Source organism: Citrus clementina, unplaced genomic scaffold (genome assembly GCF_000493195.1).
Source record: "Citrus clementina cultivar Clemenules unplaced genomic scaffold, Citrus_clementina_v1.0 scaffold_3, whole genome shotgun sequence".
Lineage (NCBI taxonomy): Eukaryota > Viridiplantae > Streptophyta > Magnoliopsida > Sapindales > Rutaceae > Citrus > Citrus x clementina.
The window spans coordinates 43,027,513-43,054,180 of record NW_006262339.1 but is presented as its reverse complement, the minus strand read 5'-3'; the positions used below and the strand labels follow the sequence as shown (position 1 = coordinate 43,054,180).

Genomic DNA, 26,668 nt, shown 5'->3' with positions numbered 1-26,668 from the left:
CACGTACCATGACCTATTCAGAGGTTTTGAAGACTCCAGCCTGTGCATCTGCCAGAAAGATCACTTAAGAAAAGTATCACTTGGTGAGCTCGCTTTAATTTCCTGTCCACGCCACAAATCCCAGTTAATTATTGAGTCCCTTGACTTCCAACTTGGAATGTCCTGGACAAAAAGGGCAAATACAGGAGGAAAACAATTATGTCTCTTTGTGATATGTCTACCACTATGGTTACTTCTACTCATTAGGAACTGACCAATGCTAATGGCATAGAGATGTAACCACATTACTATGCAGCTTCACAATATTTCAGCATCTCTAACTCTAGTCTTCAATCTTTATGATACCAAATTACTCAGCTGCTGAAATTAAGCTAGTAAAAGCAAAAGCTTCAAAATAAAATATCTCAACATCATGCACAAAATTTCTAGCAGATTATTGGCGATATACAGTAATAAAATGTTATTAACCAAACATTAATATTATAATCACCCACAATATTAAACAGAAGCTCATAACATACTAGCCTTGACAAGTAACTAGAAAGTAAAGTAGCTCCACATAAAAAAGCAGACAAAACAACAAACAACTTTAAGTCAACCACTATGACTTAATAACAAACACTACTAAAAAATAAATATTGCTACTAATTGGAACTCCTAGTCATTGTATATGAGCAGAATGACTACTGCAAGCTAAAATTGAGATTCAGGCAACCCAACCATTCCCACAATCTCTTGTCATCATAAATTGAGTCTTCCACCAGGCAAAGAAAAAAACTGAGGGCATCGCCAATCACTGCTGTTGCGCCTGTCGGGAATGTGCACCACCATACCCACCACTGTAACCACTTGAGGTCTGTGAAGAATCAGACCTCCAGGATGCATTTGTATAGCCTGAGTTCCCATTTGTGTCACCATATTCATTCTCTCCTCCAGCACCACTTCCAGCTCGTCCACCAGCAGCTCCATAGCCACCAGAATAAGGTCCACTGCTTCCACCATAATTACCGTACCCATAACCTTGATTCCCATAACCAGATGCCCCGCTTGAGGAGTGGCCCAGAGGAGAAACAGCACTTCCTCTGTTGGCTCCATAGCCTGCATTTGCATCATAACCTGAAGTGCCATAACCAGAAGGATTTTGGCTTCCCCAAGAACTCTTTAAGGCACCAGGTGCTGCACTAATAAAACCTGCATTTGGATTTCCGTATGCTCCAGCAGGACCGCCAAAACCTGGACCCGTGCTTCCATAACCACCCATACCATAACCACCATAACCACCATATCCAACTCCACCACTTGCTGCTCCATAACCATAGCCAGCTGCCCCATAGCCTGAAAAAGGTGGGAAACCGCCTGCATTACTTTGGGTTTGCATATATCTATTCCCATCCATTCGGCCATCAAATGAACTAGTATTGCCACCAGAGGCACCATAACCTTGATAGCCCCCACTTCGACCCCCACCACTAGCATCTTTTGGGAGGGCTCGTTTTACCTCCACAAGCTTACCGTTCAACTCATGAAAGACCTTCTGAAGAACATTATCAACTGCATCTTCTGTTTCAAAGGTGATAAAACCAAAGCCACGAGGACGCTGAGTATTCTGGTCATACATAACTACAACATCGGTCACATGACCATAATTTTCAAAATACTGACGGAATCCATCCTCTGTCAAAGTAGGTGGTAGCCCTCCAACAAATATCTTTTTGGTTTTGAAATATCCCCCTCCTTCGGAACCTCTGCCAGAATTAAAATTTCCAGATCTTGAATTGTGTTGTTCTTCTCTTGACAGAGCCCTCTTTGCCTCCACCTATGTAGCCAAAGTAAATTAAAGCTGAAAAACATACACATGTCTACATATTTTTACGTGTGTATGAACATGTCTACATATATTTACATGTGCGTATGAACGTGAACAGTAGGTCTACTATATTAGTCAACTTGTTCAACTTGTTCTGTATGAAGAACTACGTATAAATGAGGAAAAACAAATAATATAAAGAAACAACCAACCAGATTATGAACAGCTTTCTATTTTGTCCAATAGAAAAAAAAAATCATAATATCTAGGCCAATCAGGATAGCAAATAACTTGCACTCAAGCAATGATATGTTGGCCTTAATGGTTTTACCCATACCAAATGTTAGGAAATCCAACCCAAAAGTAGGAGGAGGGTACAACAGTGACCATTTCAGATATTATCTTATTAGACAGTTTAACACCAAAACTTATTTTTCAAGATGACAAGTAGTAAACCAACAAATTTACCAATTTGGGCAGAAGTATTCAAAAACAAAACAGAGCAAGTACATGTAAAGAAAAATATGAAACAAACGGAGCAATGCCATAATTATGAAAGTAAAAAATTCACACAGACATAACCCCCCAAAAAAAAAATCATACTAAATACAACAAAATAAATTTGTTAATCATATAAGTCAAGAACCTCACTATGACCACCAATTAAGCATGCTAAACACTGGCAAGTCACCAAAATTAAAATTTTACTACCAATAAAAAAGAAACTCAAAAACAAATTTTGAAGAGACAGAAGCAAACCCTAATCACCCACCACCAGTAAAAATCAACCGTTGATTAATCAAATAGTGAAACTCAATAAGAAGTAAGAACCTAGGACATCCCACCATCAATTGACAAGTAAAGAATAAGGCTTTCAAAAAATAACATGAAAAAATCAAATTAAATAAGCCAAAAAGATAATTAATTTCGAAAGACATGGTAGGGAGACTCACAGGACGGCCATCAATGGTGTGCTTGTCCTGGAGGACTTGATCGAGAACAGAAGGATCAGAGAAGACGACGAAGCCGAAGCCACGTGGACGACCAGTCGTTTTGTCACGCATAATGACGACCTGCGAAACGTCACCGAATCGGGTGAAGTAATCCCTAAGCGTGCCTTCGGTCGTGTCCCATGCTATTCCTCCAATGAATAGCTTTCCCTCGTCCGATTCCATTATGAATATCGGGTTTTTCTATTTCTCTCTCTACTGAATCAAGTGAGAGAGAGCGAGGTTGTCAAAGGAGGGAAGAGTTAGGGTTTTTTTTTGTTTTGTTTTGTTTTTTTTTTTCTATTTCTTTTCGGAATCAGCCCTTACGGTGCTTGTGTGTAGGCAGGTAAATTACTCTGAACGTGCCCGTGGGGAGGAAGCAATGCTTACGACGCCGTTTCTCGTATGTCAATTTTTTATTTTTTATAGTTACACCCCGCGTTTCTCGCAACGGTAGCGCAGTTGGCCAGCGCATAGGTCTCATAGTTTCGAGTGATCCTGAGGTCGAGATGGTACTTTTGAGTGTGCTGCTTGAGGGGAAAAAAAAAAGACCGCATTTAAATTTTTCTTACAATATCAATCATTAACAAGTCTCTTAAACTAAAATACTCTTAAAACTGAACATACAAAACTAAACTTAAAACTCCAAGCAATAACCAAACCCCATATATAAAGAAGAAAACTCCTCTTCTCTCTCTATTTTTTTCTTTTATTTTTATTTTTCCTTTTCCCCTCTTCTTCTTCGTCTTTTCTATTTCTTCTTCTTCTTCTTCTCCAATTCTTGTTCGTCTTCTTCTCCTTTATTTCTAACCTTAAAAGTTATTTATCCATAAAATTATAAATCAGCTAATGGGAGCAAAAATCTTCAAATTAATTTTCAACAACCAAATCTGTTAAGTTTTATGGCAAACTTAAATGGAGTGTCATTTGTGTACCTATTTTCAAAAATATTTATAACCTCTTTGATAAACGTCAAAACAAGTGTCTATTACATGCATTAAATGTTACATGCATATTCATAATATGGTTCATGAATATGTCGTAAACATTATTAATTATAATGCACTAATCTCAACATGCATGTACTTAATGTGGCTCACATTCATGAATTGAGACTACTCACTTTTAATAATTAGATAATGATAATAATAATTATTTCTTTTTTCTAAAAATAAAGATAAGGATAATTAATCACTTTCTTGTTGGAGGTAAGTGAATGAAAGTCCATAATATATATATATATATATATATATATATACTAAGTTCATAAATCTATAATATATTATTATGCTAACAGTGTCACCCAAGTGACATTAACCCATATATAAACAAAATCACAAGAATAGAGATGTCATTTCACTATAAGGGCATAAGGCAACCAATGTTGTTACAGTTATCGGCGAAAGTTAATGAATTGTCACATGTCTATCTATTTTTAAAATACCTTAAAACTAAACTCAAAACCCCAAGCAATAGTCAAACCTTGTCTTCACACTCCAACAAAACACCCCCCATTTCAAATCAAACAAGAATCATTGTTAAGTATCACTCAACCCATATTCATTGAACTAAAATATTTATCCAAGTATTAAAGACAAAATCAATCAATAATATAAAGGGCAACAAAAAGTAAAGGTTAGCATTTCTACAATTTTTTATTGGGGAAATGATACTTTTGTTCATTTTATTATAATGTGGGTAAATAAAATGGTTAATGTAAGAGTTCACATATTTATAAATTATTAAATTTCAGCAAAATCTAACGAAAATGGGTGCTTAACGATGTTAAAGATAAAATCCAAAATCTAGGTGACAAGTACATGTCGCCTAAACTTAGAATGATTGTTGCCTGAGTGATAGACAATTGTATATTGGGTGATTGGTTCATGTGTTGTTTAACATACAATCGCATGTAATTTGAGTGACTATTTTTGTTGTCTGACTATAGGTGCTGTCACCCGGATCACTAGAGTTTGTTGATGATTAATTATTTAATTAATATGATAATTTTATTGTTTATAATAATATTAATAATAAATTTATTATTATTATTATTATTATTATTATTATTATTATTATTATCAGGTTAATGGAGTCGATTGTGCTTAAAATGCATTTTGATGAAGCATGGGAGACTCTGAAGGATGGTTGTATGGAGTAGGAGAATGGAAATGTCACTGCACTTTGGTTCTGAAAAGTTGTAATGTTCGAATAATTTATTGCAAGATTGAATGGAATTAATATTCCTTCACGATGAAGACAAATGTAAAATCAACTCATCCGATGCAACTCATTGTTTCGATCCTTATAGACATACAGAATGATGAAATGGTGGAGGTTATTATGTGTATGAATTTTTATCCAATTAACTATAAGTGCTCTCCAAAGTTTTGAAGGAATCTCCTTCGTTGCCATAAATTCAAATTTCAGCTTTTGAACACTGCTCCTCATTCCACTCCTATAATGATCCCATCGATGATAATGTTGTCAATACACCTGTAGATAACGTGCATGCAAAAACGTATAACATTAAGTCCCTAATGAATTATGAACATTGCAGTTGTCCAACTGACATTGTGGAAGATGTGGATTGGTAAATCTAAGATCCCCCATGGTTAGAAAATGACCAAAAATTGACTTCTTAAATGACTCAAATTGAATACATGTTAACTTAATCTATATATGTGTGTAGTCACAAAATTAAATCTTGTTACATTTATAATGCAACCTGAGAAATGATCCTCAATTAATATATTTAGTGACCAGGGATGCATCTTCTTGGCATATATATATAAACAATAAATTCAGACAATATTAGCACAAATTTTATAAAAAGCTAAAAAATTCGAGACCAATTAGTTGGGCGAACACATGCTATCGTGCAAATATTCGACTGGGCGACGCAGGCATGGTGCCTGCATTGCCCAGCCGGCAGCCTATGTAATGCTTGGGCATTTTTGTTAGGCAACACAAGTGATAGTCGGCAGCCCATGCCATGCATGGACATTTGGCTGAGCAACGAAGACACACACATTCGTCGTTCTTAATTAGTCGGCATACCAGCCTTCGCTTTAACCTAAGAATAATAATAAGTTTGGATCAATAATCTCTTAGAGGCATTTGAATAAATACTTAGTGTGCCATTTATGATAAATCATAATCTTAAGAAAATTCTGATGTTTTCATGCCCAATACATATTGTAGTGCTCATTATCATCAATGATCAATCAACCAAGCAATTTAAATAACATTAATCTAAATAATTAAGTAAAAAACGAGGCAAGAGAACAATATCTAAGTTGAAGATTGTTGAAAATTGAAATTATAGTTTACATGAAATCACCGTTGGAAGTGAAGGAACTTGAGGTGGGCGTAGTTGGGGCAATAGGAGGTGTTGTTGGGTGATCTTGTTAAGCGAAATAATAAGTAAGAGATATTTTGTTTGCTTATTTGTAAAGGTATTTTGGTTAAGAGGCTTGTAAATTGTTGTTATTGTAAAAAAAAAAAAAATATTGTCTTTTTTCATATTGACAGTTAGAAAATGGTCAAATGGATAAATTTTTCAAATTTGAATTTGGTGGTGTAATAATATATATATAATTTCTCCCATTTATATGTGTTTTTAAATTAATTTTTTATAAGAAATATAATTTTTAATATAACTTACTAATACTTAAAATATAGCATTTTTTAAAATAAAAATAGATAAATATAATATGATTAATTAAATAATTAATTGCGTCATTAGCGATCGCATTTCAGAATCTATAAATTGAAAGTTGACTTGTTTTATAATCATGTTGACTTTTGCCAACTCAAACATGTTATCTATGTCAATTTTGTATTGGATTTATAAGTTGTGTGAAAAATTGCCACGTCTAAATACAAACTCAAGAAAAATGAAATTTTTAAAAAAAAAATAAAAATATACTCTTTACTATATAAATGTAGATAGATTTTAGTTCATATTAACAACGTTCTATTATTTTTTTGAAATTGTAGAATGACTATTGACTATACACTTTGTGGATTTAGTTAGAGATTGATAAGCATTAATAACAATAATTCTATTAATCATCCATTATATAAACAGACCAAATCTTAAAAATACTCGATAAATACCACATCTTTTTTTCTAAAAAAAGGAATTAATAATTTTTTATTTATCTAATTATAAAAAATAATATAGCAAGTACTCTAGCACTTACGGTATAGTAAGCACTCGATACAATTGTGTGATTTTTTTATAAATATTATTAAAATTATAAATTAATTAGACAATATGATGTAGCACAGTCAAAATAAATGTAATCACCATTATTACCCTTCTAATTAGTAATTACTATTTGAAATAAAATAAAATAAATAAATAAAAAGCCATGCGGCCCTGCTCCAATTCGGGGGCCCATCAATAAACGGTCCAAATAAGCAGCCTTAAACGAATCCAATGGATAACTATAGCATTTAAAAACAATAACAAAAAAGAATTTCCCCCGCTGGGTTCCACCATCATGATTTCCTAACGGTCACCTTCTATTTTTATTATTTCCCCCCCTCTCTAATACTAAAAACCCTAGATCCCTCCCAAACTTCAAATTCCTTGACCGTTTTGTCCCTACCGCCTTTCTTCCACTTCCACTCCTCCAAAACCAATGAAGAAAAAAACCCATTAACCAAGCACTGCCTGAGGCCCTTTTCTCTGTTTTAGACGGAAACCGAGGAGTTATTTCTTGTTTGAGAGGCCAACAAGAACAGACTTAAGATATCTGATGGGTTGCTTTCTTGCTTGTTTTGGTTCCTCCAAAGATCGGAAGCACCGCAAACGGAGACACAAGGTTCAACCTCCTGTCCACGTAAGTTCTCAGTTCTTTTTCTTCATTTTAGATCTTTTGTTAGGTTTCCTAGAAGCTGGAGGAAATATATTATTAACGACTCAAGATTACTTGGTTTCTAAATTTGAATGTCCTGTTTCTTTAAGGAAAGTAGGAAACCGATTACTAAGAGGACAATCGATGCCTCCGTGTGTATGTATATATAGCTTATCTGTTCGTTGAATTGCAGCAGAAAAATTCAAGTCACAATCCTGTGCAATCTACAGTTTCTTCTGTCGTACAGGAATACTCAGAAAAGCCCGAGATCCCTGTTTCAGAAGTTGGGTGAGTGATCCAAATCGAAGGGCTTGCTCTGATTTTCTTTGAACTCTTTGATAAGCACTCATTTAGAATTGTTTTTTGGTTTGTGTCATAATGATTCGGGGTTTCGGGTGTAGGGTTAAGGCTGAGCAGCAGTTGAGCCCGGTTGCTAGAAAGAAAGTAACTTTTGACTCCAATGTCAAAACCTATGAGCATGTTTTTCCTGAAGAAGAAGTGGCTGATAACTTGCCTGAGGACAGTGAAGAAGGAAAGAAGGAGAAGGAGGAGAGTTCTGTGAAATCAAACCTGTCTCAGTCTTCTTCTGAAGCAAGTTCGATTACAAGCTCAGGATCTTATCCTGCTAATCATAGGTACCAGAATTGCAGAGAAAGTGATGATGAAGAAGAGTTAGACTACGAGGATAGTGATCTTGATGATGAAGATGAGGATGGGGAACTAGATTTTGATGATGTCTATGAGGATGATAACGATGGGATTGTTGAATCAAGAATTGCTGGGCGAAAAGTTGATTCAAAGGAGGTTGACAGTTCAATGGTGACCAGTGGATTCAATGAAGGAGGGAAGCCAGTTATGGTTAACCGAGCTGCAAGAGACAGGAGTGCTTATGTACATTCTGTTTTGAATCCAGTTGAAAATCTCACTCAATGGAAGGCTTTGAAAGCAAAGGGGAAACCCCAATTCAAACAGCAGAAAGAGAATTCCACGGTGGATCAAGAATCCCAACGTGCTTCGTTTAACTTGGAGCCAAGTTTTCAGGAACTGTCACTCAGCTTCAAATCAAAATCTGATAAGCCATCCAAGAGGGCAAACCAAGAAATAGCAGTGGATGCTAGCCTTTCAAACTGGTTGTCTTCATCAGAAACCACACCCATCAACAAGGGCAGCAACACAGTTTCTATAAGCACGACACCTGAGAAAATCATATCACAAGGATCATCAAATTCGGTGAGGAGCCAAGATGATAGGCCTATATTGGGTGCACTGACTCTAGAAGAAATCAAGCAGTTCTCAGCTTCCAATTCACCAAGGAAGTCACCAAGTCGAAGCCCCGATGAGATGCCAATAATAGGTACTGTGGGGACTTACTGGAGTCCAACAAGCAGCAGTGCCAAGGATTCTAGCTCAGCATCTTCTTATAAAGGAATACCAAACACAACCAGCAAGTACAGAGAGGTACTACGTTTTAAGAAGTGAAACTTGACTGGAAATCTTGTAATAAAGGAGATTGTGTGAATTCTTATTTTTAGTTTTTATGGGTTATGCAGGACAAGAAAGTTAGTTGGCATTCTACACCATTTGAGACAAGGTTGGAGAGAGCTTTGAACAACAAGGGTGCTGCTGAAGCTTACTCTACTCGTACTAGATTGTGAGATCTGTCGGAGGGTTTTTCTGGCTGTTGTTCATCATCTCTTGTTTTATGATTACTTTTGTGAATTCTAATAGGATAGTGGGTGTCTGTTTTGCTTGCTGCCTGTAATTTTAATGCAATTGAGTTTGTTAATTAATTTGTTCTCTGTACCTTGCGTCTCTATAATACAAGTGTCCTTCATTTTTGTCTGCTGATCAGTCATCCAGTGCATGGAAATCCAATGAAAATAATGCATCAAAATATTGAACAAAATCACAGTTAAGTAAGTGATGTTACGCCACATATAAGTCTATAACAAAATGTTAATTATTAAAGAAAAGAAAAAAAGACGTTTGTGGCCATGGACCAGATTCGAACTTAAGTTCTACACTTGTTTCCAAATTTTATGATGATCCAAACTTGAAAGCAAAAACATGATTTTTGACGACGACACCAAATAAAACGTCTCCCCCACCATATTTAATATTTTGAAATACTCTTTTAACAAAGTGTTCAACTCATCCACGATAAAACGTCCGTCAAAAGCGTAGAAACGACAGTCATTGTAAGAGACAAGAAAGCAGGTAGGGTGGCAAAATTCTCCCTGAATTTGGACTCTTAATTGGAGTGAATTTTAAATAATTTTTAAGAAATTAAAAAAATAATTTTTAAATTCTTAATGAAGTGAGTTTGATTTTGTACTCCCTTTCCCACCTTCACTCAATCTCCATCATATATGATTTTTTTTTAATTTTTGTTTAATAATTTTATTTTATTAATTACAATGTTGATTAATAAACTTTATTTTTATTTTTACCTAATATCAATAAGATATAACTAAAAGAAACCACATTATAATTTTTATTCAACTCTAAAATATTGTTATATATTTTTCTCTCTCAAAATGTTATTTTCTTCAAATATTTTTTAGTTTTAATATTATTTTAAGATATTGTTTCAACTTTTTAAATTTTTTTTAAAATAATTAAAATAATTTATAATATAATAATAATTTTATTCAAATTTTAATTTCTTATTTACTAAAATTAGATATAAATAAATAAATAGAAAATAGAGCGGGATGGAGAATTCGGATTCTCTATTTTCATCTTAGGAGATGAAATGAAAAATGGAAACGAAATTTTTAATATGACGGGGGAATGGGCAGGCCTCCCCACCCCCACCCCACTACGGCACTACCATCCCTAAAAGCACGCAGGCTAGCGGAGAGGTGAGGCGGGCTTTGCGTGCGGTTTCTTATTTCACGCCAAATTACATAGTGACGGTCATAACCTCATCATCAAGTTCAAGTACTAGTTAAATCGGTAGAAGTTATGCAATAGTTTTAATCCAACTTCTTTATCCTTATCATCGGTCATGACATTCGTTATATGCAAATTACTAGTCTGAAATTTATGTCTGTTCTCCCTTTTAGTAATTTCGTGTTAGTTTAATTTGCGTATGTGCGTTCTTTCAGGTTCTCAGCAAGTTTATAGGTTATCGAAGAGTTCATATCCTGTTATGTCTGGCCCAAGTCAGAACGAGATTCTTATTCTTGTTTCCAGTTTTTGAAGCACCGAGAGTGTGTGTTTCAATGTTGTGATGCTGTTGCATAATCAGGTGATTTTCTATCTAATCATTTACCCATTGCTTTGCTTGTGGAAGAAATTATCTATTTGTGATTCCCTAGGAGATGAAGAAGGATATAGAATCAAAGTATGTTGAATCTGATAACTAGATGAAAGTAGATGATTAGCTAAACTGAGAAGTACATTTAAGACAACTTGTTCGACAGGTATATTTTGGAAAACTTTAGACAGAAACTTCCGCAATACGAGCTTGTGGAAAGGTGCAGAGAGAGGGAGAGATTTTGCCTGCTGGAACTTTGCTAGGGCCTTGTTGCTTGTTGGGATCCAACATGAGAAAACATATCCATCAAGTTCTGCAGTGTGAGCAGGTGCAAAGGTATGGAGAGAGGAAGACGTGCTCCTGTTAGCAGTTCGCTGGATACTTGACGCATCGTGGGTCTTGACATGGGATTTTCACTTATGCATATCAAGGCTAGTGTTGCTGCTAAAACCAGATCTTGCATAATGTGACCACTTGGAGGCGTGAGCCTCTTATCAAAAATATTGGCAAGCAGCAGATTATACTCTCCAGATTGCAGAGATAGGAGGAGTTCCTGGGGGTGCTTCCCCATTAGCACTTCTAATGCAACAACGCCAAAACTATATACATCGCATTTCGCTGTCACCTTCGTTGAAGAAGCTAGTTCTGCAACACATAAATAATATGTGAAGAAGTTAATTAGCAAAGCATCAAGGCATTAGATTTTTGTTCTTTTTGCTAATGATTTATCTGGTCATGTCATGAAATTATTTTTGGGATACTTAGCTATATTTTTCTTTTAGGGTTTAATTAGCTATATTTTTCTTTTGGGGTTTAACACGTATGCTTTCTTTCAGGACTAAACTTTAACAAGAAAGACTAAACAATGCCACTTTGGTTGATGAGCTATGAACCAGGATTGGTGAGGTTGGAAGTGCTGTTCATATTGCATCACATGTTAGTAGAAAAACGATGCTCACTAGTGGATAGTATAATGGTGTGGTTTGGGAATTACCTGGTGCAATATAACCATATGAACCAACTATAGCAGTGGTGTCATACTCTCCTGCTTTTAGCAGCCTTGCTGTTCCGAAATCAGAAATCTTAGGCTCAAAATCCATGTCCAGTAAAATGTTATTCCTTGATATGTCTCTGTGCACAATAGTGGGTGTAGAGTCGTGGTGCAGGTAGGATAGTGCATTTGCAACTCCTTTGACGATCTTTAACCTTATATCCCAGCTCAAAATCTCTGCATCCATGTTATCCAGCAATGATTTGCCAAGCTGCCTCTCTCTATGAATTCATATACAAAAAAAAGGTCCCCATCAAAGTAACTGATTCCGTACATTTTTACAATATTCCGATGCCGAATTTCTGTTAGAGCATGCATTTCAGATTCGAAACTCTTCATCTGATATTCCTCGGATAGCTCATTTTCGTCAGGAGTATGAAGACGCTTTATGGCGAAGATGTCACCTGTCAGAAGCTTTGCTTTGTAGACGCTCCCCTGTCCACCCCTTCCAATGCAAAATTTATAGTCAAAGTTATCTGTTGCGGTGACTATATCCTTAAAATCTATTCTCTTTGTGTAGTTCCATACAGAAAATGAGCTTTTTCTTCCTAAATAGTTGTCCTTTTTATCTTCACGAGCTCTTGAATAACGGTGGAAAAGGAACATTCCAAAAAGAATTAACAGAATTGTTGAAGCAGCTACTGGAATGACAATGGCAATCACCAATTTCCTTTTGTTATTTCCGTTTTGCTTCTTAGATGAAGTGTCTCTGCTGCAAGGGGTCAAACCTTTTGCCTTTTCACCACATAGGCCAGGATTACCGGCCACTTCTTCAACAGAAGCTTGCAGAAAGGCCCTTGTGTTTGGGAGTGGACCTTCAAGATTGTTATATGATACATCAACATCCTGAAGGCTTACAAGATCTTCAAGGGTGGAAGGTATTGGACCTGAAAGCTGGTTGTGTGAAAGGTTCAGTACTTCCAGTTTTATCAGTTTCCCAAGCTGGGGGGATATTTCTCCTGTGATAGTATTTTGACTGAGGTCTAAGACAGACTGCAGTGCTATTAGATTCCCAAGCTGCTCTGGCATAGTCCCATTTAATCTGTTTTTACTCAGCTTCAGAAATATAAGTGCCTCACAGTCCCCAAGTTTATCTGGTATAGGTCCATCTAGATTGTTTTCTGACAAATCCAAATATTGTAGCCGCGAAAGCTTTCCAATTTCTGCAGGTATCTTATCTGAGAGTTGGTTCCTCCTCAAATTCAGTCTGATGAGAAATGAAGATCTGAAAAGCTGTGCTGGAATTTTCCCGGTCAGTTGGTTATCAAAAATGTCGAGATTCTGCAAATATGTCAAATTTCCAAGCTCCGCTGGGATACCGCCCTTTATTCTATTACCAGATATGCGGAAGTTTGAGAGATTGGTGCACTTTCCCCAGTTTGATGTCAACACACCAGAAAGCTGGTTGTCTCCCAAGTCAATATATTGCAGATCTGGGTATATGCCTAATGCATTCGTGATATCTCCATCCAGACGATTCTGCTCAAGCCTAACTCTGGTTAGTCCTGTGCAGTTCCAAAGACTTTCTGGAATAGGTCCCACGAGTTTATTTACATTGGCAGTTAAATAGATGAGGTTCCCACCTCTACAAATTCCTGGAGGCAGCTTTCCAGAAAAATTATTGTAGGAGAAGCTCACATTTCTTAAGAATCTGGGTCCAAAATCAGCTGGAATGCTTCCTGAGAAGTTGTTGAATGAAACATATAACAGGGTGAGGCTTTGTAAGTTGGTTATTGACATGGGAAGAGTTCCTCGCAAATTATTTGAGCTCAAGTCCAACTCTTCTAACATTTTCACGTTGCCTATTTCAGGAGGAAGGGTTCCAGTAAGTTGGTTAGAAGAAAGACTTAACTTCACAAGACTGGATAAATTTCCAATGGTGGAAGGGATGGAACCATTGAAAAAGTTGTTGGCCAGTTGAAGATCAAACAGATTTGTCAAATTTCCGATTTGTTGAGGTATAGGACCTGAAAATTTGTTATCAAAAAGATACATATACTCTAGTTTGGGGAGTAACCCAATTTCAGGTGGAAGTTTTCCTGATAGATCATTCATCTGGAGCTGCAAAGAGATGATCTCTGACCAGTTAGATAAGAGATATGGATGAATTTCACCAGATAGTTGGTTATTGGAAATCCCTAGCTCGCTGATTTGTCTTAATGAGGCCAGGGAAAGAGGCAAGGAACCTGTAAGGTTGTTAATAGAAAGTTCGAGGAAAGTGAGGTTGGCGCAGAATCCAAGTTCCTTGGGGATATGCTGGAATTTAGACCTGCAGATTTTAGGTTCAAATGTTGAAGCCTCCTCAAGTTTCCTAATGAAGATGGTATCAGCCCGTGAAACAAATTCTCATGGAATTCAAGTATTTCAAGGTTTGATAGGAGCCCTATTTCATCAGGTATTGTACCGGTAAGCTTGTTTTGCCCGAGCTTCAGGTGTCGAAGCTTAGGAAATGTTTTAATTTCCCGGGGAATCTCTCCTTCAAACGAATTCTTTGTTAGGTTCAGATATTCGAGGTTTTCCAGATGAGTCAGTTGCTCTATCGGAATATGACCCATAATTAGATTATCAGAAAGATCGAGAAACATCAGCTTCGAGCATTCAGCTATAAACGAGGGAAATTTCTCCAAAAGATTATAGTCAAGCCAAAGATCTGTTAAAGATGCCATACCCTTAAACTTGACTGGGTCAGGATCCTCCAGGTAGTTAGCACCAATTCTTAGCAGCCACGCGTTCTGTAGGTTGCTAAGTTGATGTGGAATTTGACCTGTGAGTGAATTATTGTAGAGAAGAAGGACTCGGAGTTCTGAATGGTATCCAATTTCTGGAGGTATTGGATTTGTGAGATTATTGCTACTCAAATCAAGTAAGATGAGCTTTGTTGCATTCCCAATTCCAGCCGGAATACTTCCTACTAAATTGTTCATATTGAGATTGAGGGCAGTGAGATTAGGAAAAGCAGAGAAGTCAAACCTGTCCAGTGTTCCGTCCAGGCCTGAATTTGCTAAGTTTATCTCAGAAATGCTGCCAACTTCATTGCACTGAATTCCATTCCAGTTGCATGGGCCACCGCTGCTGTTAATGGCAGTCCATGAAGGAAGAGATGAAGAAACTAAGCTGCTTTTCCAGTTTAGCAGAGCTTCTGCTTCTTTCTGCGCAGAAATTTGAACGAAAACATAGGATAAAATGAGAAAGTGAAGCGTTCTGTGTATGAATGCCCTCATGGTTGCAGTTTCTGTTTTTTGTTTCTTTGCATCATAAGTTTCATAAACAGACTAAGTGCACAATGTGGATGCAATGGTTTAAGTCTGAGTTTGTAGCTTGACTTGTATTTGTGTTTGACGTATTCTTTTATTTTTATTTGCTTTATACGTCATTCTAAAATCAATGGAGCTTTTCATTGGGCCTCCACTGAGGAGAAAGTAATCTTTGCTTCTAGAGAATGAGATTGGTTGACTATGACTTTTACATTTTGTGCTTAGCTTTTGGCCAAATGTGAAGTGTTCTGTGTACTAATGCCCTCATGGTTGCAGTCTCTGTTTTTTGTTTCTTTGCATCAAAAGTTTCATGAGCAGACTAAGGGCACAATGTGGATGCAATGGTTTAAGTCTGAGTTCATAGCTTGACTTGAGTAATGGCAGGTGATTTAGTAGAATTTGAAGAGGGTACAATAGGCATTGCTCTGAATTTGGAATCAAATAATGTTGGTGTTGTTTTAATGGGTGACGGTTTAATGATACAAGAAGGAAGTTAGGCAAAGGCAGAATAAATTGGGTTGGTAAATAATATCACTCCCAGACCTCCTGATATAAGACATGGTTCTACTATGCAAGAACTCCGAATCATTCGTAAGAATACTATTTCTACGGAAAATATCCCTTACGGGTATTTCAATCGATATACCCGAATGGGGCATTGGTTCTTTCTCTTGCTCTTGAATCGAGTGGAATGGACATTGAGAGACGTAAAGCTAGGGGAGCGAATGGGATTAGATACCCCGTAGTCCTAGCAGTAAACGATGGATACTAGGCGCCCCGTAGTCCTAGCCGTAAACGATGGATACTAGGCGCTGTGCGTATCGACTCGTGCAGTGTGTTTGACGGGTTCTTTATTTTTATTTGCTTTATACATCATTCTAAAACCAATGGAGCCTTTCGTTGGGGCTCCGCTGCAAAGAAAGTAATCTTTGCTTCTAGAGAATGAGATTGGTTGACTATGACTTTCACAGTTTGTGCTAAGCTTTTGGCCAAATTTTCTTGTTGCGATGGCCCTTAGGCTGGGACATCTACGTTGTGTTGGTTGACGGACAAATGTACTGATTGTTTCAGTTTACTAACATTCATAAAGTACATAAAACAGTGATTTTCGTTTCTTAAATTAGTCTCATTTGTCATTCTTACAAGCGTAAAGTATGCTGAGATATTCATTGTATTGTACAAACCCAGACATGTATGCCTGTCCTTGGTTAGAATGTATAAGCTAAAGAGAAACCTTTAGGATGCATGTTAGAAAAAAAAAAAAATACTCACCATCTCTTCATTCTTGTAAGAGTTGTCATTTAGTCGGCATTTCTGTTATCATAGAAGGGCTTGTTCTGGAATCACACTTTGTCAATGTTTGTCAGAATGTTTCTGAAAAGTTAATTTAGATCGAGAACATAATTATTTAATAATTTCAAGGTATTTTTTTTTTAGATTTTTTTTTTGAACGTAAGTTTCCAGGCATTCTCACAGGATATGGGGAAAGAATTTATGAACTATAGACTTTGTGTTGTGACATCCGGATACTTTCTCAGAGTTCTTGTTCTTGGTAACTTTCATCTGTGATGTGAGTTTATGGGAAAAACGGATCTGTCGTGCAAATTCAATGGGCAACCCAATGAAGGCTGCCAGGGTACAAATTTCTCCAATTAAATTTTGAAATTTCCTCCTATTTGTTTTCTTATATTTGACTGTCAATCTTCATACATGCGATTAAAACCCAAGTTGGTATCTGTCAATTCATTCATCATACTTCTTTTGAGGCCACGCAAGTCTGATTCATAAAGAAATTTCGTAGTTTCCCAACGTTGGACTTTGATTTGTAGTCTCATTGGTTGGTTAAAATGGAGATCAACATTAGTCTTAATTCGTATTTATCACTATTCACTCATGCACAATATTATTGCGGCTAAGGACTGGCGCACTAATTTTGTAGGGTAGTAAATGGGATGGATTTTAGCATTCACTGTATTTTGTATTTTCTAAACGGAATTTGTTGGACAAATAAAATCCCACTGAGAAGGGTGCTTGATGCGTTTCATTATAAAAATATTAAGTTGCTCAATTCTGCTTCATAATTAGCTCCCATTGCATTTTGTGTGTGTGTGTATTATTTTTTTAATATCCAATCCAGTTAATCAAACTGAACCATTTAGTTTAATGATTATGACAAAGTAAAGATGTATTTAAAAACGTATCTAAATCAAACATGATCTCATTTTGCCTTTTCACTTACTCGTCAGCTCTCTCTGTTTGTCTTCGAAGTTAAAGTATACCCTATACCTGAAATTCGATTTGAATTTTCCGTATTCCTGGCATAAAGATAATAATTTATACGGAACAATTATTCCAAACATTTTTTAAACTAATAATACTAACTACCATAATTCGGAAAGTAATTTGTGGACAGTCAAAGTCAACTTACCAACTACCATAATTCGGCAAGTAATTTGAGGACTTTTGTGTAACTGGAAAAATTGCTTCCAATTCCAATTTCTTACTTCAGTTTTTTTTTTTTTTTTTTGGGGAAAAAATGAGGTTATTCTTGCTTCCAGGTTCAATTGCCAAGTCTTTGTATCGTTCTACAGAAGTAAAAAAACGAAGGCCAACATGCCATATTCGCACGTGTTTGAAGTCGGAAGTCAACTGAAGTGTTAAAAAAGTTTGGTGAAGGCTTATTATTGGTCACAAGGTAAAAATAGTTATTTGAACCAACTTGATGGAAAGGAAGTTGTAAGGTTGTAAGACTAGAGGTGGGCGTCAGTTTGGTTTCGAAATAAATTTTAGGTTTTGGATCGGTTCGGATCTAAAATTTAAAAAAACCGTTCCGAATCGAAACTGATAGGTCGGTTTCGGTTTGGAATCAGTTTTTAGTTTCGGATCGATTTCAGTTCTCTTAAGGGTTTTATTTAAGCAATTGGTTTTTCGATTCATCTTAATGGTTTCGTTTTCGGTTTGGTTTTTTTTATTCTCAACACCCTCCTCAAAATCGTCCTTCATAATCTCCTCTATAACATTGTTATTTTCTTCCATCCTGCACGCAAGGTCTACTATAATCAATTTATAATAAACAAAAATAAAATAATTTACAAATTTGTATGTGGAAAAAAGGCAAGAAATTTGGATTAAAATGAATAATTTTCAGAATTATGGTTACTGTTTTTAATATAAAAGTTTTAGCCCAAAATGTAAATAAAATAAAGGGAAATTTACACTCGTCCACCTGTTTGTTTTGCCTTTTTCAAAAATACACAAACATTTTTTTTTCAACGCGCCACCTGAAGTTTGCTTTTTGTTGCATTCTTCCACTTCCGTCTAATTTCCGTTAGTGGATTTAACGGAATGTTAACGAAATGACCTTTTTACCCCTCAAAATTACAATTTAACCCAAAATAAATGGAAATTGGAGAAAAATTGGATGGATTTAATTTTTTTCAAAGGTGGATGCTAGAAATTGGAGGAAAATAGTGTTTGTTGCTTGCTAAATTTAGAAAATTTGTATTTATTTTTTTGAAAGAGAAAAAATAAATACAAATTTTCTAAATCTAACAAGTAACAAACACTATTTTCCTCCAAAAAAATAAATACAAATTTTCTAAATTTAGCAAGAAACAAACATTATTTTCCTCCAATTTCTAGCATCCACCTTCGAAAAAAATTAAATCCATCCAATTTATCTCTAATTTCTATTTATTTTGGATTAAATTGTAATTTTGAGGGGCAAAAAGGTCATTCCGTTAAATTTGCTAACGGAAATTAGACGGAAGTGGAAGAATGCAACAAAAAGTAAACTTCAGGTGGCGCGCTGAAAAAAAAAAGTGTTTGTGCATTTTTGAAAAAGACAAAACAAACAGGTGGACGGTTGTAAATTTCCTTAAAATAAAATAAATTTTTGTACAATAGTAGAAATTGGCAAAATATTACGGACTCAAATGATATTTTACTTATTGACCTTTGGTCAAGGACCATTCTGAAATTTTTGCAAACAAATTAAACCATAATAGAATTCTCATATGTAAACATTTCCTAAATATTAGGCCATACTAAAATATTATAAAGAAAAGGGGTCCAAACGATATTATCCCTCCATAAGCTTCAACAATTCGTTTCTCAACCCTCACCAAGCACTGACAGCAGCATAGTATCCAAGCGAAAAAATTGAAAAAAATACAATATCAGACTCATATCTAAGCAAAGGCAGACCCATTTCAAACTAAATACTACTAATAATTTAAGCAAGCATAAAATAAGAACAGATCAAAGAGTTATCTCAAAACAAAAAAAGACCCATTTAAAAAAAAAAAGGAAATATAGCAAGTTAGTGAGTTACCTGACTGGATAGTTGGTGACGGAGGAAAAAATGACTGCAAGGAGAAGGCATAATGGGCAAAGGCAAATGCGAATTAGGGCTGGGTCGTGGCTGTGCTTAGGGGTGTTCACGGATCGGATTTTACGGATTAGATATCAATCCATATCCGATCCATGATTTTGCAGATTATAAATTTTTAATCCAATCCAATCTATTGATTGGTGAAATTCAATCCAAATCCAATCCATACGTCTGCGGATCAGATACGGATTTGACCTAATCAATATCCAATCTACTATTTTACGGATTGATTTGCGGGCAAAAAAATTTTAGTCATGTCCTATCCACGAACTAAATAAATAAAAAAAAGATTAATATAAAAATAATTTTACTACTAGTCAAATAAGATTTAAATAAATTAATTGTTTAAATAAAGATAGAAAATACATTTAAAGTTTCAAAATATAACACACCAAAAAGGAAAAAATCTCATTTGTTTAGATGGTGCATGAAAATTAACTACTTAGGAAGCCATATTTTTTATTTAATTATTTTTATTTTATATTATTATCAAAAAAGACATAATACGGTGTTAATATAACTATATTTTAACTTATTTATTTATTAGCAAGTAAAATTTCATATACAAGTTTTATTTTTTATTAAATAAATATTTTTTTATTTTTTTTTTTGCAGATTTGCAGATTTTTGTAGATTTACAAAAGTGATCCATATCAAATCCACCGATTGCGGATTACGAATTAGATTTCTACGGATCATACGGATTGAGCAGATCAGATTGAATTTTGAACACCCCTAGCCTGTGTTGTGCAGCTATACTGAAAGTGAAAGAGAGAGAGAGAGGTGCAAACTGCAAACGTGTGAATCGTGTGATTTGTGTATATATATGTTAGAGTGAAATTACGAAAATACCTTAATTTCGATTCGGTTAGGATTTTATAACTTTTGATTCGAAACTGAACCGAACTGAACGATTGGGTATTTATAAAATCAGATTTTTTATTTAAAAATTTCAAACTGAAACAAAAAAAAAGGAACCGAACTAAATGTTCAGTTTTGCCCACCCCCAGTAAGTTAAATAATTAAAACGTAGAAAGCAAGACACGGTTTATTAATTTTTTTTTTTGTTTCTTTTTGGGACTTTGGAGCTCATATTTGACAAGTATCTCCCTCCCTCTCTCCGTGGGCTTTATATAAGACGAGTAACAACAACCCCGATCAACGTAGCATGATAGAAACTCAAATAACTAAAATGACGCCAACCAGAAAGCTTTCTCTTGTTCTGTTTCACGTTCTTCTGCTCGTTTTGTTTCCACTGCAGATTTCATCTTCCCCCAGAACTCAAGCAGAAGCTCTCATCAGATGGAAGACCAGCTTCGGATTTTCGCCGTCCCCGTCCCCTCTTTCTTCATGGTCACGCAACAACCTCGACAACCTCTGCAACTGGACTTCCATTGCTTGCGATTCCCCCGGCGCAGTTTCTGAAATAAACCTCTCCGGTGCAGACATCAATGCAACTCTCACAGCATTCAACTTCACCGAATTTGCAACTCTCACAAGCTTAGACCTCAGCCACAACAACATCTCTGGACCAATACCGCCTGCCATTGGCACCCTCTCCAACCTGACTTTCCTAGACTTGAACAACAACCTTTTCGAAGGTAGCATACCTTCCGAGATGGGAGACTTGTCGGAGCTTCAGTATCTCAGTGTGTATAACAACAGTCTCAATGGTGCCTTTCCTTTTCAACTTAGCAATCTTCGAAAGGTACGCTACTTAGACCTTGGTGGGAACTTCTTAGAAACTCCTGACTGGTCCAAATTTTCAAACATGCCTTCATTGACACACCTTGGCCTTTGCTACAATGAATTGACCTTGGAATTTCCTTCATTCATATTAACTTGCCGGAACTTGACTTATCTCGACTTGTCACTGAACAAGTTGAGTGGCCTAATACCAGAGAGGCTGTTCACCAATCTGGGCAAGCTTGAATACCTCAACCTCACCGATAATCAATTCCAAGGAAAATTGTCACCAAATGTTTCCAAGCTCTCCAATCTCATAGTCCTTCGTCTAGCAACCAACAAGTTTAGCGGTCCAATTCCTGGGGATATAGGTTTGATGTCTAACATTCAGCTGGTTGAATTGTTTAACAATTCGTTCACAGGGCAGATTCCGTCTTCCTTAGGCCAACTCAAAAACCTTCAACATCTTGATCTTCGAATGAACGCCTTAAATTCCACCATACCTCCTGAGCTTGGCCTCTGTACAAACCTTTCATTCTTGGCTTTAGCTATGAATCAACTCAGTGGGGGGTTGCCTTTGTCACTGTCAAATCTATCCAGATTAAATGAATTGGGCTTGTCTGACAATTTTCTCTCCGGTGAGATCTCGGCTAATCTCATTGGTAATTGGACTGAATTGGAGTCATTGCAAATTCAAAACAATTCCTTCATGGGGAACATTCCACCAGAAATTGGCCTATTGACAAAGCTCCAGTACCTTTTCCTGTATAGGAACAACTTCTCTGGTCCTATTCCTTCAGAGATAGGAAAGTTGACTAGTCTTGAAAAATTAGACCTTTCTGGAAACCAGCTTTCGGGTACAATTCCCCCAACATTATGGAATCTGACGAACCTTCTGAGCTTGCAGCTTTTCTTCAATAATCTCAGTGGTACAATTCCACCGGAGATTGGGAGTATGGCTTCATTGGTAGCTTTTGATGTCAATACAAACCAACTGCACGGAGAGTTGCCAGAGAACATTTCTCGCCTTGTTAACCTAAACAAATTCTCTGTGTTCACTAATAACTTCTCTGGCAGCATTCCTGGCGATTTTGGAAAGTTCAGTCCTTCCTTGATAAATGTTAGCTTTTCTAACAACAGCTTCTCTGGAGAACTGCCACATGAATTGTGCAGTGGTTTCGCTCTTGAAGAACTGGCGGTGAATGGCAACAATTTTACAGGGTCATTACCAGCTTGCATGCGGAATTGTTCGAATCTGAACAGAGTTCGTTTTGATGGGAACCAATTCACTGGCAATATTACAAAGGCATTTGGAGTTCATCCAAGACTTGATTTCATCAGACTAAGCGGCAATCATTTTATTGGTGAAATTTCACCTGACTGGGGAGAATGCAGAAATCTCAGTAATCTGCAGTTAGATAGAAATAAGATTTCTGGAGGCATCCCTGCTGAGCTCGGGAATTTGACCCGCTTGGGCGTTCTAAGCCTAGACTCAAATGAACTCACAGGGAAAATTCCTACTGATCTAGGAAAATTAGTCAAGTTGTTCAGTCTCAATTTGAGCAACAACTACTTAACAGGAGAGATCCCTAAGAGTATAAGCAATTTAACTGAGCTTGCATATCTGGATTTGTCAAATAACAAATTGACAGGAGATGTCCCTCAAGAGCTTGGTAGCTTTGATAAATTATTGAGCTTAAACCTAAGCCACAATGATTTATCAGGGGAAATACCATCGAAGCTAGGTAATTTGATTGTATTGCAGTACATGTTGGATCTCAGCAGCAATTCACTCTCTGGAACAATCCCTCAAGATCTGGGAAAGCTTAGATCACTGGAGATTCTCAATTTGTCGCGTAACCAGCTGTCAGGGAGAATTCCAGCATCATTCTCCAACATGATTAGTCTACGTTTAGTGGACTTCTCAGATAACGAGTTAACAGGTCCAATTCCAAGCGGCGGCGTATTTCGGAACGCATCTGCAGAAGCTTTTGTCGGGAACTCAGGTTTGTGTGGAGACGCAGCAGGGTTAGATCCTTGCAGTCCTACACAATCTTCTGGTAAATCCACAAACAATAAAAGGAAGGTTCTTATTGGTGTCATTGTCCCTGTATGTGGCCTATTACTTCTTGCAACAATTGTTGCTGTAGTTTTCATATATCGTAGCAAAATCAAACTCCTTGGTGAGGAGACAAAAAATAGTAAAAAGAGTAATGCTTCTGAGTCATTGATAAGGGCGAGAGAAGGAAAGTTCACTTTTGGGGATATTGCGAAGGCCACAGAGGATTTTAGCGAGAAGTACTGCATTGGTAGAGGAGGATTTGGAAGCGTTTACAAGGCGGTACTACCAACAAGTCAAGTTGTTGCAGTAAAAAAGCTTCATATGTCAGACTCCAGTGATATTCCCTTGATGAATCGCCACAGTTTTGAGAATGAAATACGCATGTTGACAGATATTAGGCACAGAAATATTATCAAGCTAAATGGATTTTGTTCCAGGGGAGGGTGTATGTACTTGGTTTATGAATATGTTGAGAGAGGTAGTCTGGCAAATGTTTTGTACGGGTTGGAAGGGGAAGAAGCGTTGGACTGGGCTGCAAGGTTGAAGATTGTGCAAGGAGTGGCTCATGGTGTTGCTTATTTGCACCACGACTGCTCTCCACCTATTGTGCACCGGGACATATCTTTGAATAACATCTTGCTCGAGTCAGAGTTTGTACCACGGCTCTCAGATTTTGGCACTGCAAGACTGTTGAATCCAGATTCCTCCAACTGGACGTCAGTTGCTGGGTCCTATGGCTACATGGCTCCTGGTAAGCTAACAATTTCCTTTCTGCATTTTCGTTATAGTCTCTGAAAGCACTTTATATAAAATAAATAGCTCTCATTAGACAAAGTTAACATTATCTTAATTCATTTGATATACTTAAAATACACATCGCCTGTACAAAAGGGTATGATTTTGTGCATACATGTCCAAGAACAATCTCCTGGATAACAGGTTTTCTTCATGTGATGGTGTTGTCTCATGCTGTTATCTAGAGAGATTTTGTTGCTTCAAATCTTTAGAAACTAGTGAGTGCCCCTATTGATGAAACATTTTGTTAATTTGATTGGATTTCTAAATTTCTTTAATGTGCAGAGCTGGCGGTCACAATGCGGGTCACAGATAAATGTGATGTTTATAGTTTTGGAGTGGTGGCACTGGAGGTTATGATGGGAAGGCACCCAGGAGAACTTATAACTTCCCTATCAGAATCATCATTGTCAAACAATCTGGAATTGTTTCTCAAGGATGTGCTAGACCAGCGTCTTCCACCTCCGAAAGGCCAATTATCAAAAGCAGTGGCGTTCATGATCAACGTAGCCTTAGCATGCACAAGTACCACTCCAGACACACGACCTAGTATGCGTTTTGTGGCACAAGAATTATCAGCAAAAACCCAGGCTTACCTGTTGAGCCACTTGACACAATGAGCATTAGCAAACTCACAAGCCTTTAGAAACAGAACACGATTATGATTTTGGACAAGTAGGGTTTCGTAAAATTTTGTGTTTCCATAATGCCTGTACAATAAGAATATTGGTTTTTAGTACCCTCGATGTATAAAATCTTTACCTTTTCACTTAAGTTATGCATTACCGCCATTCACGTAGTTAGAGATATATGTACCTGAGTTTGTGGACTCAAATGGAAAATATGAAGAAGTTCATAGTCGGTTTGCGGATTGACTTCAGTTGAAGGGGCCTAATAGATATTTCTGCTGATGTGGCGTATATAATCTATTATAACATTTGTAGAAACATCAGTACATACAGAAGCTGAGCAATGCCGATGTACAATCTCTTTCTTCTTCTTTTGTTTATTAATTTGTCTAAAATCTGTTTCGTTGTGATCTGTATTTGATTAGTTGTTGATAAATATAGTGAGTGAATTTTTCTTTCAAAACTTGGTGGTTCGTGCCTCTGTTCTTGTTCTCAATTCTTATTCTGGTTCTGGTTTCTTGATTCAATTGAATTTTTTAATGCTTAATTCATCAAGATTCATTATAATCAATTTGAAAATGACTCAGTGGACTCAACAAGTGGTATTAAAGCTTGATGAATCTCAGTCATGTCTCTTCCAAAGCCTGAAATTGAGAAATTCACCACTGGTGGTGATTTTTCACTTTGAAAACTGAAAATTAGGGCTCTCATTGTGCATCAGGGCCTCGAATTTGCTCTAGAAAAAGAAAATCCAAAGGCTGCTTCAAGTTCTATGTCCAATGAAAAGAGGAAACACATAGCTCACAACACTCTAATTTTGAGTCTTAGTGACTCAATCTTGATAAAGATTTTTGAGGAAAATGCAACCTTAGGAATTTTGAACAACGTGGAAGCTTTGTGTATGAAGAAGTCCCTGACTCACTGACTTTTCTTGATGAAATGACTATACACCTTCTTAATGAAAGAAGGAGTTTTAATGCAAGATCATATTGACACCTTCAACAAGATCATTCTTGATCTTGAAGGGATTGAAAATGTAAAAATAAGTGATGAAGATAAAGTTATTTTCTTGCTGAGTTCTCTGCCAAAGTCTTATGAAGGCTTTGTGAATACAATGTTATTTGGCAGAACAACATTGACTCTTAAAGATGTTATGGCATCTTTGAGTTCAAAAGAGATTCAAAAGAATAATGGGTATGAAATGAGTAATGGTGATGTGCTGGTTGCCAGAATAGAAAAGAATAAAGAGCAGAAGAATAAAAACTAGGGAAAAGGACATGGAAAAAATCAAGAAAATACAGATAAGAAGAAAAAGAAGAGGAAATGTTTTTACTGCAGGAAAGAAGGACATCATATCAAGAATTACCTTAAAAAGAAAACGAAAGAGTGTCAAGAAAGATCAGGGGATACAGTTTTAGCCTCCGATGATGCCTCTAATGGATACCTCAGTGCTGATTTGCTTGTAGCCTCAAATGGCAACACAAAAGGTCAGTGGGTTATAGACTCTAGTTGTTCTTTTCACTTGTGTCTTGATAGAAATTTTTTTTACAAATATGAGACTGTGGATGGTGGTAGAGTCTTGATGGGAAATAACAATGTGTATAAAATTATTGGTATTGGTTCTATTAAAATCAAGATGTTTGATGAGACTATAAGAGCTCTACATGAGGTAAGGCATGTTAGACAGCTTAAGATACTTCTTTAAGTCTGAAAATGGTGGCTTAAAGATAATTAAAGGGATTGAGACAGTGATAAAAGGGGTTAAAGAGAATAGTATGTACGTGTTGTAAGGTTTATCAATGTCTGTTATGGAAGGAATGTCTATTGTTTCTAAAAAAGATAGAACCAAGTTATGGCATCTTAGACTTGGTC

At 36.4% G+C, this 26,668-nt stretch overlaps 3 protein-coding genes, 1 long non-coding RNA gene and 1 pseudogene across 5 annotated transcripts; 3 read left to right on the top strand and 2 right to left on the bottom strand.

Annotated features, from left to right (window-relative positions):
- Nucleotides 1–538: 538 nt before the first annotated feature.
- Nucleotides 539–3,352, bottom strand: LOC18050284 (heterogeneous nuclear ribonucleoprotein 1). Its single transcript, XM_006443707.2, has 2 exons — nucleotides 2,761–3,352; nucleotides 539–1,816 (listed from the first exon to the last, which is right to left on the bottom strand). Exons 1-2 carry the CDS (start codon nucleotides 2,980–2,982, stop codon nucleotides 794–796), a joined length of 1,245 nt encoding a protein of 414 aa, XP_006443770.1. The 5' UTR covers nucleotides 2,983–3,352; the 3' UTR covers nucleotides 539–793.
- Nucleotides 3,353–7,285: 3,933 nt separating this feature from the next.
- LOC18049136 (myb-like protein V) lies at nucleotides 7,286–9,502 on the top strand. Of its 2 annotated transcripts, none has more exons than XM_006443706.2 (4): nucleotides 7,286–7,649; nucleotides 7,861–7,952; nucleotides 8,066–9,122; nucleotides 9,215–9,502. In XM_006443706.2, exons 1-4 carry the CDS (start codon nucleotides 7,566–7,568, stop codon nucleotides 9,317–9,319), a joined length of 1,338 nt encoding a protein of 445 aa, XP_006443769.1. In that variant the 5' UTR covers nucleotides 7,286–7,565; the 3' UTR covers nucleotides 9,320–9,502. The 2 variants fall into 2 exon arrangements, with proteins under 2 accessions (XP_006443769.1, XP_024044568.1); XM_024188800.1 differs by having other exon boundaries at nucleotides 7,287–7,649; nucleotides 7,858–7,952.
- Nucleotides 9,503–10,432: 930 nt separating this feature from the next.
- On the top strand, nucleotides 10,433–11,824 carry LOC112100290. The gene is made up of 3 exons (XR_002906621.1): nucleotides 10,433–10,622; nucleotides 10,775–10,917; nucleotides 11,763–11,824. It is a non-coding gene; the product is annotated as an uncharacterized LOC112100290 (long non-coding RNA).
- LOC18049135 lies at nucleotides 11,076–15,549 on the bottom strand (annotated as a pseudogene).
- Nucleotides 15,550–20,816: 5,267 nt separating this feature from the next.
- On the top strand, nucleotides 20,817–24,787 carry LOC18049134 (MDIS1-interacting receptor like kinase 2). Its single transcript, XM_024188927.1, has 2 exons — nucleotides 20,817–24,123; nucleotides 24,453–24,787. Exons 1-2 carry the CDS (start codon nucleotides 20,817–20,819, stop codon nucleotides 24,785–24,787), a joined length of 3,642 nt encoding a protein of 1,213 aa, XP_024044695.1.
- The last annotated feature ends 1,881 nt before the right edge of the window (nucleotides 24,788–26,668 follow it).

What these genes read in the sequence shown, in the direction of transcription:
- LOC18050284 (XM_006443707.2), bottom strand. Translation starts at nt 2,982, where the DNA reads ATGGAATCGGACGAGGGAAAGCTATTCATTGGAGGAATAGCATGGGAC. An exon ending in ACACCATTGATGGCCGTCCT is followed by an intron (nt 1,817 to 2,760) that starts GTGAGTCTCCCT and finishes TTGGCTACATAG; the next exon opens with GTGGAGGCAAAGAGGGCTCT.
- LOC18049136 (XM_024188800.1), top strand. Translation starts at nt 7,566, where the DNA reads ATGGGTTGCTTTCTTGCTTGTTTTGGTTCCTCCAAAGATCGGAAGCAC. An exon ending in ATCCCTGTTTCAGAAGTTGG is followed by an intron (nt 7,953 to 8,065) that starts GTGAGTGATCCA and finishes TTTCGGGTGTAG; the next exon opens with GGTTAAGGCTGAGCAGCAGT. An exon ending in CAACCAGCAAGTACAGAGAG is followed by an intron (nt 9,123 to 9,214) that starts GTACTACGTTTT and finishes TGGGTTATGCAG; the next exon opens with GACAAGAAAGTTAGTTGGCA.
- LOC18049134 (XM_024188927.1), top strand. Translation starts at nt 20,817, where the DNA reads ATGACGCCAACCAGAAAGCTTTCTCTTGTTCTGTTTCACGTTCTTCTG. An exon ending in CTATGGCTACATGGCTCCTG is followed by an intron (nt 24,124 to 24,452) that starts GTAAGCTAACAA and finishes TTTAATGTGCAG; the next exon opens with AGCTGGCGGTCACAATGCGG.